Genomic DNA, 14,877 nt, shown 5'->3' with positions numbered 1-14,877 from the left:
ACCCACAGAATCCCGTGGTTTGATATGCATTCCTTTGAGAGGCTGGTTAAATACTATACTGTCCAAACCAGAACTGAGCAAACTCCATTTACTGTTTCAGCAGATACTGCTCATTTTAAAAGGATGCCCCTTCTATTTGTTCTCCTGACAGACTCTTAGGCTAAACTGTGACAATGAAGACAACGGTCTGCAGACGTACAAACCTTCAAGCTTAAATTTCACAGGGGACAGTGACTCTGGAATTTCCTTTTCTCGAGCTAGCATAACACAGGTTCCTCTGCTTACTTCTGCTGCTGCTTCCTTCTTGTTAGGCAACGTCTATTCTGCCCCATGGCAAGATTTCCTCCATCTCAAATAATCCAACTACTGGGCTCTGGATTCACCTGTCTAACTTTTCAGAAATTCATAGATACTTTTTTTTTTAGTAAAACAAACAACGACCCCATATACTTGATTTCTGAGGCTTAATCATTGAAGTCTAAATGGTACAACAATCAATATGGACACACACACTAATGCTGCAAGAAAAAAAGCAGCATTAAATTAGCGCTTCTTGAGCTTAATCTTCCTCTTTTTAACTACTGCTCATAAAAAAGCTTTCTGAAATTGAATAAAACCTACGAAGTCTAGTGAAGAATTACAACATAGCTACCAAACCCACAAAACAGATGGAAAGAAAAAGAACCAAGTTAAAAAAACAAAAACAAAAAACCAATGCACTCAGCAGAATTTGGTTTTATTATTAATCATTGACCTCAAGACTCATAAATGGATTGCACCAAAAAAATACTTTCATAGAACTTCATCAGACTCAAACTATCAAAACACCACCTCATAAAATACAACAACAACAACAAAGAATTAATTAGGGCCTCATTAATCCAGATTTGGATACTCTTTATACTCTTCCTACCATCAAGCAAAAAAAGATTAGTGGCTTGCTAGGATTTGGGTATTCCTATTATGTAATAGGTTAACAGGAACTGTAAATAATCAGTGAATGAGTAATCAAATTAAGTACCACGGTCACTGTACTTCATGACTTACTGCCTTTGCTTTTTTTGCCATATGCTTACTAAAACTCCGTTTTTGCAACCTCAGTAATCCACAATAGCTCTGTCAATCACCGTGAATGTTTGCGCTTTGCTGAATTTCAGAATCCATCAGAGCTACTTGAAAATTGATAAATATTTTGTATAATACAGCCTTTCCACCGAAAGACACTTAAACTGAAAGCAAGCTACTTCATAGGAAAAAGAAAAAAAAATCTCACCCCACAGATTTTTGTATTTATACTTATGTATACGTATATATACTTATAAATACATGCGAGCATGCCTATGTCATCCCAGATACATAAGACAGTTGAAAATTCGACAGCAGAATAAGTCCCCTAGAAGTCTGTGTAACCACAAGCCTAAAGCAAACAAATATTCCCTCTTCTATTCAAAAATGCATTCTTTCATTCCTAAAAGGTTAGTGATATTCCCTTTCCTTTTTTGTTTTCCAAGGGACCACTCAAGCTCTAAGCCTTTGGGCTTTCACTGTATTTTCTCTTTGAGTAAAAGTTCTTCTGTCTTCTCTTTGGCCTTGAAGAGTCACCTGTTTATTCCCTGAAATCTTGAGGCCTTTTATTAGGGAAATGTACACAGCATACTGTTGGGAGATGTACCTACAGAACGCACTGTTCCAACTCTGCTCTGACCAGCTCAACCCATTGCAGAACTTAGGCCATCTCACATGTACCACGGGAGCAAACAGCATGCACAATAAGTCCCCTGCTGCCAGACACTCTCCCACCATATCAAGAAAGGTATAGAAAAAAAAAAAAAAAACAGACTCATCTATTGAGACATGGGGAGAGTCAGCAACCATCATCGCCCCATGCTGAAGCCCTCCTGTGCAGAGAAGGAAGGTGGTGCTGCTCCCCATTTCCTGGCTACACAAGCTATTCCACAGCGTGGTTTTTGTTGTTGTTGTTTTGTTTGTTGTTGTTTTTATTTGTTGTTTTGTTTTGTTTGTTTTGCTTTGTTTTAAATCCAGTAAAGAATAAGGAATAACAGCATCAGTCATGGAAAGAAACAGGTGGGAAATGAAAAACTGCATTACTCGTCTATCAATGCAATCTCTCTTGCTTCCAGCATACATCTCTGGCAGGAATCCCAAGGGAATACAAATCACATACCCAAGAACCCCCTCTCCACACTCAGCTGAATCTGTGGATCTTGTATCTCTTGCCACTCCTTTGGAAAACAGCACCTTATCTGTTTAGCACTGCAATTAAAAGTTCTAAGCAAGCCTAGAGCCCCACCATCTCAGGCAAAAGTGGAATCAGCTGAAGCCCAAGAGGGAGGGACAAAATATGTCACGGTGGAAGGTACAGTTCTCCAACCCTTCTTCAGAAGAGTTTTCACATTTGTTTATACATGGTAAAAGTATAAAGCCCCAGTACCCTGGGATGTGACTTAGTGAGCAGTTTCAGCTGCCAGAAGAAAGAGCTGATATGGGAAGAAGCAGCTGTTCCCCAGCCTGGCTCACCACACAAGCATTAGTGCTGCAGGTGGGAAAGTCCACGGGATCACCCCTTCTGATGGCACCTGCACGTAGGCCAACTTAACCTGCTCGAGCTGCAGGTTGGGAAAGATGACTCCAAAGCATATTCACTCTGGAGCTTTGCTCTAGGTACAAGTTTGCATGACTTTTAGTATTTCAAGTTCTTGCTTCCTCTGGGCAACTGAGCTCTTGCAGTGCTTCACATAAATAGCCTTGTGTCACCAGTGAACATCAAGGGGACACAGCAAGTCAGTTACTGTGGTGCAGCTAATGGATAGCAACTCGCTGGGCTGTTTTAAGCTACCTCTGCAACTCTGAGCTGAAAGCATGTGGTAAACATGGTCTTTACCATATGCTTTTGTCAGCCTCTCTTCTTCTGCTACTCCAGATCCTTGCCTTCCTCTGTCTGTAGGTATTTCAGCTTTGAGACAAAACACTGTCTGTTAACTATCTAAAAGGATAAACACATTGGGGAAGGAGAAGGACTAAAAAATCCACACTTTATATTATAAACAATTTATTTTATAATACATGGCTATGTTCTCTTCCTTCTTATTGCTTCCTACCAGAATCGGTAACATTTAGTTGTAAATGTATATAAGTAAAATCAAAGGATTTGGCAAGCTAGTTACAAACACCTCCCTAGAACACCACTGAGAGTTGCTAGGACTTCTTCCTAGAAGATTTAATTATTCATTTTTGTTCTGCTAAGCGTCTAAATAACCAAAACAAAACTGAAGTTCTTGGACACTGTTCTTTTTCCATACAAACTATACCACCCACAGAAATTATTTCTGCTATATAAACAAAGAAAAAAGAGGAAGAAAGCAAGGGCAGTCGAAACCAGAGATATTTTTCTATGACCCACCTACAAGTTACAGCAGATGAAGTTGGATCTTACTCAACTCTGATTAATCCTAAAGTGCCCTCAAGGTTGAACGCTGATCATGTAATTTAATTTGATTTTTAGTGGCAGAAAAACTCAAGGTAGAATTATCAGAGCAAAAACAATTCAGAGGATTCTGTGAAACAAAGCATTCTGCCTGTGTACCACCTACTCAAAGTTTGTCCTAAATATATCCATCTGCATCCTCGCTTTTCATATAACCAGGACACTCTTTTAGCCAAAACCAAAGAAAAATGTTCAGCTTTCTTCAAAGAGGCTTAATAGCATGAAGTGCAAAGAACAAAAAAGCTATGAAACCTACTTTTTGTTCTGCTGTCCACTTCTATTTTTGTTGGCTCCTGAGTTGCTGTAGATGGAGGTAATTTCTTCCCAACACTCTGAAAAAAAATAATAATTATTATTCTCCTTTAAAATTTGCAAGTTCAGTTTGAAGTTGGACAACAAAAAAAAATGCAACGGAAATACAATATACAGAAGTAGAAAAAGACAGCAAAGAAACAGTGGCAAATTAAACTATACTCAGGTTTGTCGGTATCATTTTGTTTAAATGATAAAGGATTCATAATAATGTGATCCACTAATTTTCCTTTAAAAATTTTTGACTAATATTTTAAACATTAACACCTTACCACAATTTTAAGGGAAAGTCAGTTTCATTGGTGGACTGAATATATGATGAAACTACATACAAAAAGGTGCCATTCAGTGCCACAAGTAAAACTAAAAGAAGAGTGGAAAAAAACTCTTGATTTCCTTCCATACCAGGAGTTTTCATTTCAGTCATTCTAGATTGACAACTTCTCTTTAAATGTTCCCCATTTTTGTTTGTTTTAAACAAAAATAACTATTTTACAGAGTATTACAATAAGCTCAGACATCTAAGCTGAAAGAATAGTAAAAAATACTATCTGTCCACAACAAAATAAAATTGCTGATATTCTCCTTTATGTATCTTCACCAATAACTATATCCATGCTATCGCCTCTCTCACTCTGGTTTTCTTCCTGTCAAGAAGGCTGTCTAGCTTTAAAATCCCAACCACATATAGTTGTCAAAATGAGTAAAATTATTACTTGTTTATACAGATAAGAGTACTTAAAAGCCCGAGCGATAGTTCAACATCCTTTTCTGGTAAGGTACTTATAAACACCACAAGAAGTGCTCCGTACTCCAGTGACCTTCTGAGTAAAAGCTAAGAGGCAAGACAGCTAAGATTTAGCCCCAAAAGCACTTAGGACCTCTTGGAGGACTATAAAGAAAACACTGGCCGGTATGAGAGGCAATGGGAGTACAGCAGTTTAAGTAGCCGAAAAGTTTCAACATTCGTGAAGACTCTGAAGAGCTCCATATTAGTCATTTTGTACACTAACAGTGCCAAAATTTATCTACAAAAAGACGCCAAATACAAACACAGGAATTTTAGGCTGGCAAAAGGAAGCACATCTGGAGGAGGGGTAGTTTTGAGAGCTGTGCACAAGGCAGAGTCATCAAATTTGTGTTGACAAGTAAGAAATTAACTATACATTGCAATACCCGTAAGTGTCCTGCTGCTGCTTAACTTGCAGGTGGCAGCAGAAACAACTGAACTTCTGATGAGCTTGTAACCCTACTTACAGTCCCGAGTTTGGGAAATCTTAGGAAAGAGATCAAGAACAAAACTCTGCAGAGCCTCCCAGCTTCTTTGCTGAGGTGGGAATGGCACGTGAGAAGCATTATCTGCCGCAGCCATTAGGGAGGTAATAGAACAACCAGCGCTGAGAGACTCCTGCAAATCAGCAGACAACAAAACTCAAGAAAAGAGCATGGGCTGGATGTGCTGAAGAAACTTCAGGTCAGGAAGGATGAGGATGAAGAGCTGGCTTGAGAGATCTAGCTGGAAAGCAATGAAAACTCCACTGGAAGAGTTGTATGAAGAATCTGATACAACTAGACATTTGCACAGATAAAGCACAGAATGCGTTTGGGATGAAACCTAAAATGTAGCCAGCTAAAAATTACAGCAAAAGAAGCATTGACAAAGGAGGAAGAAACTAGTGTATTCCAGTAGAAATTACATGCTGCACTGTAAAAGGAGATTCAGGACTTCTTAATTTACAGAAGCAGATGCAAGTCTAACGCTCGAACACATTCATTCATCTGCTCATTCAGAACGAGTGCCCACACAGGTGACACATCAGCATGGGGAACCTCATTTGGTTCTGGTCCTTGGGAACAGAAAGGAGAACACCACTCAAACAACGCTGCTGCTTGTTCGGAGCTAGTAGACAGGTCAGAAAGCAGCCATTGCATGTTCAGGAGAGGAGGTAAAAAGCACGGGGAGCAAAGCAGATGAAAACACGACTCCTTCTGCACCTGCAGAAAGAGCCTGAACAAAACAGCGCAAAACTTGGTGGAGCACATGGAGTGTGCTGAACGATCACTGTGACCTACTGACTGGACTCCTCCATTTACTTTACTGCTTTACTCTTCCATAAAAATTGTACAAAAGAAGGTTTTATTCTTATTTTCAGTTGGGCTATACTAACCCATATATTTGCATGGAAAAAACATTAACATTTTCTGAAAGCATCTCCATGAAATTTAATATAGTACTACTCATTTGTCTTCATTTGTCTATTAGGAAACACGTAAACTTTCCTCACCCTAAAACCACCAAATCCTCTATGATCTTTTAAGTCTGACGGTTTCTGCCCTAAAGGGATAAAAGCTCAAATACAACAAGGATCTGTGTGCTGGGAGTCCCAGGTCAAGTACCACTTTCACAGTCACAAATTTTTCTAATAAAAAAAAAAAAAAAAGGAAATGGAAGACAGACACATCTCCTCCCACACAAACCAGAGAGTTTCCTTCTGCCTGTCCAATTGCTCTACATCACTCATACTCCCATACAGGTCAAATATCTACCAAATTTACCAGTGGCTAGGAGAACCAAGCAAGCTCAACTTAAATTCTTTCTGAACCAACACACATCTCTACAACAGAGACTTCTTTTCAGGGACTAGTTCACAACAGAGTGTTTTGGTCTCTTCTCCAGCTGAAGGCCCAGCATAATTTATGAAAATCTCCTTCACTTCTAAAGAAGGTATGCAGGGCAATGTGAAAGCAAAGAACATGCTAAGCAAGTTGAGCTGAAGTTCTTAATATATTTTTTCCTCCTCCGTTTCCTCTGTTCTTCCTTTCCATAACAAGGAGGTCAATTCTATTTCAGAAAAAGACGTCCTCTAAGCCCTCCTAGATACGTTAATTTATGCTGCAAAATAGTGATATAGAAAGTAAGCTTTCACATTACTTTGTCTTTTCTCTATATTCATCCCTACCTATCAGCCTGGTAGAGGAAGAATTTCAAACTATAAAGCCAGCATTAATAAAATCTCAACACTCCCAAGAAGCAAGCAGTTCTTATTCCTTTGGGCCACAGACACAAAATGAGATTTAGAAGGTGAAGGACTTTTGTGGAATTTAGACACCCAAAATCCAACAGCAGGGTCCTCAAATCTGCCACCATCCCTTGGCATCTCCTGTCATGAACACTTCCTTCCCACTTATCTAACTCCTTTGAAAGCTATCATTTTGTCAATAATGTTTGCAATAAAAAGTCATGAGCAGCATGAACCAGACCACCCATAACAACTCCTTCCCATCAGTGTCCTAATCACCAGGCTGCAAAACCAAGCCAAGTTCAGTATTTTCTCCACATATTCTTGTGTATCTTGAATTTTTGGCCTCAGAGTAGTTTCAGCATCAGCAAGGAGAGTAGCATATTTTTCTCTACCTTAGTATCTCTAGCCTAGTGCTTCAGGGACACTCCAGTTGCAGTTTCCCTCTATCTTCCTCCGGTATGCCGACTCCCATAAATCTCCTTTCTAAGTGGTGGCAGTCAGCCTTGTTCAGCCTCCATTAATTACTCTTCTGTTCTGTCACACAAGAAGCACATGGTAGGAACTGAGTTCAGACGTGCCTGACTCCAAGGCCAGGCTGACTCTCAACACGCACCAGAATGCATCAACAAAATGGACAGAATCTTAATCCCACTATTTCTACAAGGCGAGTGTAATTAGATCATGTAGCTGTCAGGCACAAATCCCTCTAATCGCCTGGAAAGTGAAACCTAAAGATGAAAGGGGACAAGGTGTCCTCTCGCTGCAGAAGCAGCTGATAAAAGCATGAATAACGACCATGATTTGGTGTACAGATATTCAGAGGGAGGAGATAGATTTAAGCAGCAACCTGCCAGTCAAAAACCTGCTGAAGCCAATGGAAGGATAGCCCAGCATTAAATCACAGGTTCTGCAAACATAAGTGGCCTTGAGGACAGCGCGGTACACTGCAAACCCCTATCACTGCGGAGCAGTTTCCTCCAACACTGAATTAACGGTGACTACAGAAATGGTTGAGGTGGCATACAAAGTCTCTTGTATGAGGTCACAGTGTAATCTAAACAGTCTCATTTCCCTTCATTTATGTATTTTGGCTCGTTGGCAAACCTTGTGACAGAAGGGAGCAAAACAGGCAAAGCAGAGCACGTAATGGGCTGTATGCAAGTCAGTTTTTCTCACTTGAGGGCACTACGGCCCTTCCCCACAACTATTCAACCCTGGCCCGAGGAAGAAAGGTAGGTCTGTGTTCAAGCTTCCTCCTTCAGGATATTTTAAAATTGTATTCCAGGGTTTTCTACAGTTGTTGTTGGAAACTGACTTGTCTATTTACCTTTGTTATTCAGGTCTTGTGTCTCTAGAACATTTCATCTGAAAATTCTTATTGAACTGTCACCTGTGCGCCAGCTAGGTCAGGACTTCCTGATTCTGCAGGAATATACTTATCTTCACTCTCCCTTAACAAATATGGGCTTCTCCGAGCAACAGCTTATTTACTCAGGAATGATGATAAGAAGATTTACTCAACACTGGGATTTGTCATTTGTTATGAAAGTGTACTGAAGTCTTCATCCTTTGGGACTGCTATTTGAAAATATTGCTCCATGAAGATATTCTTAAGGATGACATCAGACATTAATGAATTCATAAAAACTAAAATTAAAAAAAAAAAGGCTGTATGAGCTGGAAACACTGATGTTTTTAAGCTTAACATAATTTGTCAGTTTGAAAAGGGAAAATATAAATAAACACACTGAAGCTTTTATACATTGGAGGAGAGTTACCGATCTTGAGACCTTTCAGAAAACCTTGGTGATTAGGTCAGGGGAAGAACTGTGCCTTGTTTCTTTGACCACGATACTTCCTTTTAACATTCAGCTACTATTTCTGAATGTTGTTTATATGCATCAGAATTATATATATATATATACACACACACACATATATCTATATAGGTTCATGTGCAAATCCAAGGCCACTATTAGTAACAATACAAAAGCTTTATTCCTTAGGGTATTTCTGATACTCCAGTCTGTGTCTTTTTTTGCAAAGAAGAAGAAATAGTCACTGGATTCTTCCAGCTGTGGATGAGCAGAAGCATAAACAAGCCTCCTGCTGAATACATATAAAGTTGGCGTTCTGAGGGAGAAGTCATATCATTCTATTTCTAACGTGTTTCAAGTGTTTAATTTACATAATCAATGTCCTGCCTGGACTACCTGAAATTCAGAGAATTGAATGAGCCCAAACATAAAAAGTACTGAGGCTTTCAGATGTCAAAATGCCCTTACTTTGTCAGAGACTTACAAAATAAGAGAAATGTCCAGAATTTCAGTTTTTCCCATGATACCAGCACTCAGCTTCATATGAAATACTTTCTGTGACAGTATGATCAAGTGCTACTATCCTGGGGTTTCCCAAAAGGACAGAGTTAACTGTTTTCCTAAAAGGTCACCCCATAGTGCTTCAGAGAGGGGAATGGGAATTTTAAGCAGCCTTTATAGAGAAAATAAAAATTCTTTAGGTAACGTGTGATTATGCACCAGCCTGCTCATTTGAGTGCCTCGGCTGTCTAAAATAATTTCTTCCTCTGTACCTACTTTCTACCCACCTACGCTTTGGTAGAAAGACCATCCACATGCTCCTGAACTATAATGAGTAGTATTTTTGGTATCAGCTGGATAGGTACAGTCTGCCCAATGGATGCACAGCTAATATAGAGAGCAGCAGTTGCCCAAGCTGCACGCATGTCCATTGACATAATCTATGAGGAAATTCCAGCCACAACACAGGGTAATTTCCTTGAAACTAGGTTAGTTGAATGAATGGATCAGGAAATTAGTGTTCATCAAGCCCTCAATTATGACCAGACTGTCACAAGCACAGGCAAGTAAAAATGTTTTTATTCCCCTGCTCCAGGTTTACTCTGAGTATGAGCAGACAGGCAGGATGCAGCACGTCTCATAATTCACTTGCTGGGAGCAAGGGAGAGGGAACAGCCCTGGCGCTGCCCGAGGCCACCCACACAAGGTGGCCAAGTCCACTGGAGCCACCCTCGGCTGCTGACTAATGCCTCGGCTGCTGCCACTGCCACGGCATTAGCCTGTCTGCAGAGGGAAGAGGAGGGGATTGAACTGTATTAAAAAGTATTGCAGAGGGGAAGAAAGAAGAAAAGAGAGTTTGAATATTATCTGCTTCACTGAACAGCTGCACAAACTTTTGGGACAGAACTGAAACATTTACGGTCACAGGCCTAAGGTGCAACTCAGATGCAGAGCTCACTTACACCAGCCCAAGCTCATCAGGAAGGCCTGGTAAGCATCTTGGAGTGTGTTTCAGTAAGTCCATGGGGCCAGCGAATCACATTTTGGACAGTCCAAGGAGGTGTTGCAACAATGCTGGCTTTTACGTCACTCAAAAGGTGAAATCTGAATGATGTTCAAGTACACTGCTCTACATACCAGATGATACTTCCATCAAGAATGGGCACCGTGACCACAGGATCAGGTGTGGCATACATCCACAGCAGTTTATCAGCAGGATGTTTGACAAAGATTAAACAGAACATAGATGACAAAGCAATTAAAGTATTTTTAAATTTCATGTTATTGCCCCATTATTGAATGGGTTGCCCGGGGAGGTGGTGGAGTCACCGTCCCTGTGGGTGTTTAAGGAAAGGTTGGACCTGGCACTTAGGGACATGGTTTAGTGGGTGACCTTGGTGGTAGGGGGACGGTTGGACCAGATGATCTTGAAGGTCTTTTCCAACCTTAATGATTCTATGATTCTATGACTTTAGTTTCTTCACAAATAGTTAGATGTATTACCACATATTGGACAATCTGAAAATAACTGATTTTCACATTTAGCCCATATTCCAGCAGACATAAGTGCATTTTTTTCCAACCAATGTCTACACTAAATCACTTTTGGACTTGGATGAACATGTCTCCTGAATTACAGCTCAAGCATGTCTTTGTAAAGATTTGAATCCTTTTTTTTTTTTTTTTTTCTGTTTAAGGAGATTGTACGTGTGAAAGATTTTACTGTTCTATGGCAAGGTTGTAAAACCCTGTATTGAGGTGCTGTGAGAGGCGTATGAACTGCTGGCACCTTAATTCTTCTCTACCTGGAGAAAATCTGCAATCCTCTACATAAAAGATGTCCCTCCAAATAAAACTCCGGTCTTACCAAAGCAACAAAAGAAAAGCCTTCATTCCACTGGATCTTCTTGAAAACCAGTGTAATTTCAGCCGGCAGCATGACTCTTGCCACAGTTAACAAGTCTGGACAAAGCAAGCAAGTTGTCTGAAGTCAACAATCAACAGTGAAGAGGAGGAGGCCCCTAACTGTTCATGAATGTCGGTCCCCTCTGGGAACTGGCTACTACAGCAGCACGGCTTTAGAGAAAGCAACACTGAAGTAGTCAACAACTACACCATGCTTGAATGTTAAAGGCTTTTGGAATTAGTTTGCGTATGCAAAAAAACTCAAAGTGTCTGGAGAAAAAAATGTTTTCTGGTGTTCACCTACAAACTGATACATTCTTCCCAAATACAAATGTTATTTCTTGAGTACAAAAGAACAAAAATGGGGACAAAAATATCATTTTAGTCTAAATCCTGCTACTATGCTATAATTCTCTTTCCAGAGAGAGTTAAACAGGCTATGATTACATTACACTACACTTGATTCACTTGGTGCCCTAGAAATAGAGTACCAAGTGTCAGAGAATTTTACAATTGCTGTATCCATGATGCACTGAAGCTCATGACACTGGAATCCAAGCAGACAAGCAAGCAGAAAAGTAAACAAACCAACTGAAACAGCACACAGGTCCCCAAATAAGGGAAATTTCAGAACAAAACATGATTTTGCTGGGTCTTTGTTTTCTGATCTCTCTCAGATGCCTATTCTTCTGGCATACTTTTTATAGCTAAAAAAAAAAAAAAAAAGAAGCAAAACTGCCTCTTCTCATCAGTTAAACTACTTAAACTATACCAAGGCTTAAGAACAAAACAAGAATGAAAATATTTAAATATTTCAGGATACTTTGATTAAAAACCATTATATTTTTCAAAATAACAGTAACTCCTAAAATATTTAATGAAAGAATTTACTGGTGCTTTAGTTAATTAGGTTGAAAAGTATTTGGAAATTATGTACAAAGAAGGCCTAAAAAATCACTATTGGGACAGACAGGAAATGATTTATGTGGTTCTGAATTTTCATGGCAAACTAAAAACAAAATGACAAACTTGTACTATCTGTGGCATTCCCCTGTGCAGGATTATATACAGCAGAAGGGGAGGGAGAAAGGAAAGCCAGGATGATTCAATTTATATATGTTCACATTCCCTGAAGGTCCTGAGTTTGTTACTTCTTCACATTTTATTTCCTAACAATAATTGTCTTTTTTTTTTTTTTTTTAAATTCGGAAAACCTCCTTTAAAAGAAAAAGAAGCAAAGATCAGGGCAATATGATCTTTGGCAGATTTTCTGGTGTTGTGTGTGTTTGTGTTTTTTTTTTTTTAGGTGCTACAATTAAATTTATTTATTGTTATTGTTTTTATCTTGTTTTAATTAAATTTCATCTACTAAATACTTTATATGAAATTACTTATAATTGTAATGATAATTTACCTTACCATTCAAAAGCTTGGAAATCTCAAAATTTATGGTTTCATATAGAACCCAGGTCTGCTGTTAGAACTACATGCAATTTTATCAATTTAGTTATACTTCTCAGAACAATGGTATTCATCTGGTTCTGTCACTGAGATGTAGAATGACAATATGCTGTAGCTCTCAATTATTCAAAATGGAGTTCATTTCACTTAAACATCACCTGTGAAACAGATGTGTACACGTGGGCCAGTCACTGCAGGTAAACAGCACTTTTAGGGTGTAACTCATCTGGGCTTCTGCTTTGGGACAAGAAAGGTCACATCCCAGTAATGCCTGTTAGACTGTAGACTGGGAAGAAACCTTGAGTACTAGCATCATCACAAACACATAAATTCAGTCAACAGAATCCCACAACAGTTGCTATTTTTACATATGTTAATTGTGTAGCCCATGCATATTAACTTTCAGGACAGCATCCAGCTCTGTATCTAATCAATAAATACTGGTGTTTCAGCAATACAATGCTGTCTTCGTGCAAGTCCAATATGCTCTTTTCTATTTTGCATGACCAATTCACAGCAATTTTCATTAAAACATACACATTAAAAGGTTTTTGTCTCCCGAAGAAGACTGAAATTGCGACCTAAGTCCACGCTAAAAACTAATGTAGATTAAAAGGAGTTTACTGTTTGTCTTTCTTTTCTTTGTTTCTTAAAGGATTAACTTGGATAAGTAACCAATTAAAGGCCAGGAAACAAAAGGCAGGATTTCATCCCAGAGACCAGTGGAATCCCTCAGGGATCTGGATCAAGGCCCTTGTTTTCCACATGTTCACAGATCAGCCAGAAAAGGGGAAAAACAGAAATTCAATTCAGACAAAAGTAAAATTATACGTTTGGAGAAAAACTGCTATCTTGAGCTAGAAATGATGGGCTTTGAACACATAGTTGCTAATACTTTGGAAAGGAAAAAAATTGCATTGTAAAGTGCTAGCAACACACTGTATAAATCCATCCAACACCATAGCGTGCAGTTCTCATCTCCTTTCTCTCACATGCATAACCTACCTCAGTCCCTAAAGGAACTGGAAAACACAAAAAGCCACCAAGAATGATCCAACCTATGGAACAGATCCCTCATCCAGGAAAAAGGATAAACATAGGTGCTTTAACAGAGGTCTATAAAAATCAGGAGGGGCATTGAGAAGGTCGTTAGGGAGGACTCGTTTATTATCTCTTCCAGTTATACAAATTAAGGATTATCAAATGAAATTAGCAGGTACCTCATTCAAAACAAAGGGAGGTACTCCTTCCCACAACATGTAAGCAAGCTGGTTGGCACTCTTCGACAGGAAGTTACAGAGACTAAAATTTTATGTGTGATGAGTATGTGTCTACTTCATCTGATGAGGAAAAAAAAATCCATTAAGGCTATTAAAAACAAAATTAAACACCATTGCAAGGCTGTGAACACTCACCACAGGAGTTTCTCTGTAAGTTTACTCTGCTCTCATACACTTTCTCAGGCTTTTTGGTATTGAATTCTGTTTGAAGGTACGATACCAGCCTAGGCACAATTCTCATCTGAACTACAGATGTCACAAGATCTTCTAATTTCCTGGAAACCTCATTCTTTGAACGTATGGAAATGGAATATTGAATGCGGTACACTTCAGAAAGTAAATCTAAATAAAGCAAGGTAACATAAAAACAAAATGATAACACATGAGACACTTGCTTTGCTCAGCCCAGAGCAGAGCAGAGCAGGCTGAGGGGAGGCCTCATGGCGGCCTGCAGCTCCCTCACGAGGGGAGCGGAGGGGCAGGCGCTGAGCTCTGCTCTCTGGGGACCCGAGGGAACGGCATGGAGCTGGGACAGGGGAGGGTCAGGCTGGGTGGTAGGAAAAGGGTCTGCATCCAGAGGGTGGTTATGGCACTGAGCCCGCTGGACTTTGAGAATCGTTTGGACAATGCTCTCAGACATCGGGTTTGACTTTAGGGTGGCCCTGTGCAGAGACAAGAGTTGGACTTGATGATCCTTGAGGGTCCCTTCCAACTCGGGATATTCTATGGTTCCACAATTCCATAAGAGAAACTTCAAAGGCTTACTCGAACTCCTCTTACCCCCAAACATTATCAAACAAACTTACTTTTTTCAGTTAAAAACAAAACAAAATCATAAGGAAAAGAAAAATATAGAGAGAGAATAATTAGAAAACTATTCAAAATTTTAAAGCAACAACTCTTTCAGGCTAATTTAAATCCTCTCATTTGTAGGCCACTACAAAAAAAAATTAATTGAGAGATTTAAGAGTTATGAAGTGATTTATGTCATACATAAATCTGCTTCCTCGGTCCCTCTTTTGTAGTTCCAACAGTCCAGAAACCTACTATAAATCTAAAAGATTATAAAAAGC

The 14,877-nt window shown here is 39.4% G+C and overlaps 1 protein-coding gene across 5 annotated transcripts in view; it reads right to left on the bottom strand.

Annotated features, from left to right (window-relative positions):
* Positions 1 to 14,877, bottom strand: part of SH3KBP1 (SH3 domain containing kinase binding protein 1) — a 224,141-nt gene that overhangs the window by 57,094 nt on the left and 152,170 nt on the right. For all 5 annotated transcript variants that reach the window (XM_035542036.2, XM_035542038.2, XM_035542037.2 and 2 more), the window contains one exon: positions 3,762 to 3,837. In XM_035542036.2, the coding sequence (XP_035397929.1) occupies positions 3,762 to 3,837 (76 nt within the window). The remainder of the gene's footprint in view (positions 1 to 3,761; positions 3,838 to 14,877) is intronic.

This window comes from Cygnus atratus, chromosome 1 (genome assembly GCF_013377495.2).
Source record: "Cygnus atratus isolate AKBS03 ecotype Queensland, Australia chromosome 1, CAtr_DNAZoo_HiC_assembly, whole genome shotgun sequence".
NCBI lineage: Eukaryota > Metazoa > Chordata > Aves > Anseriformes > Anatidae > Cygnus > Cygnus atratus.
Note: the sequence above shows the minus strand (reverse complement) of the source record. Positions and strands in the feature narration are given on the sequence as shown.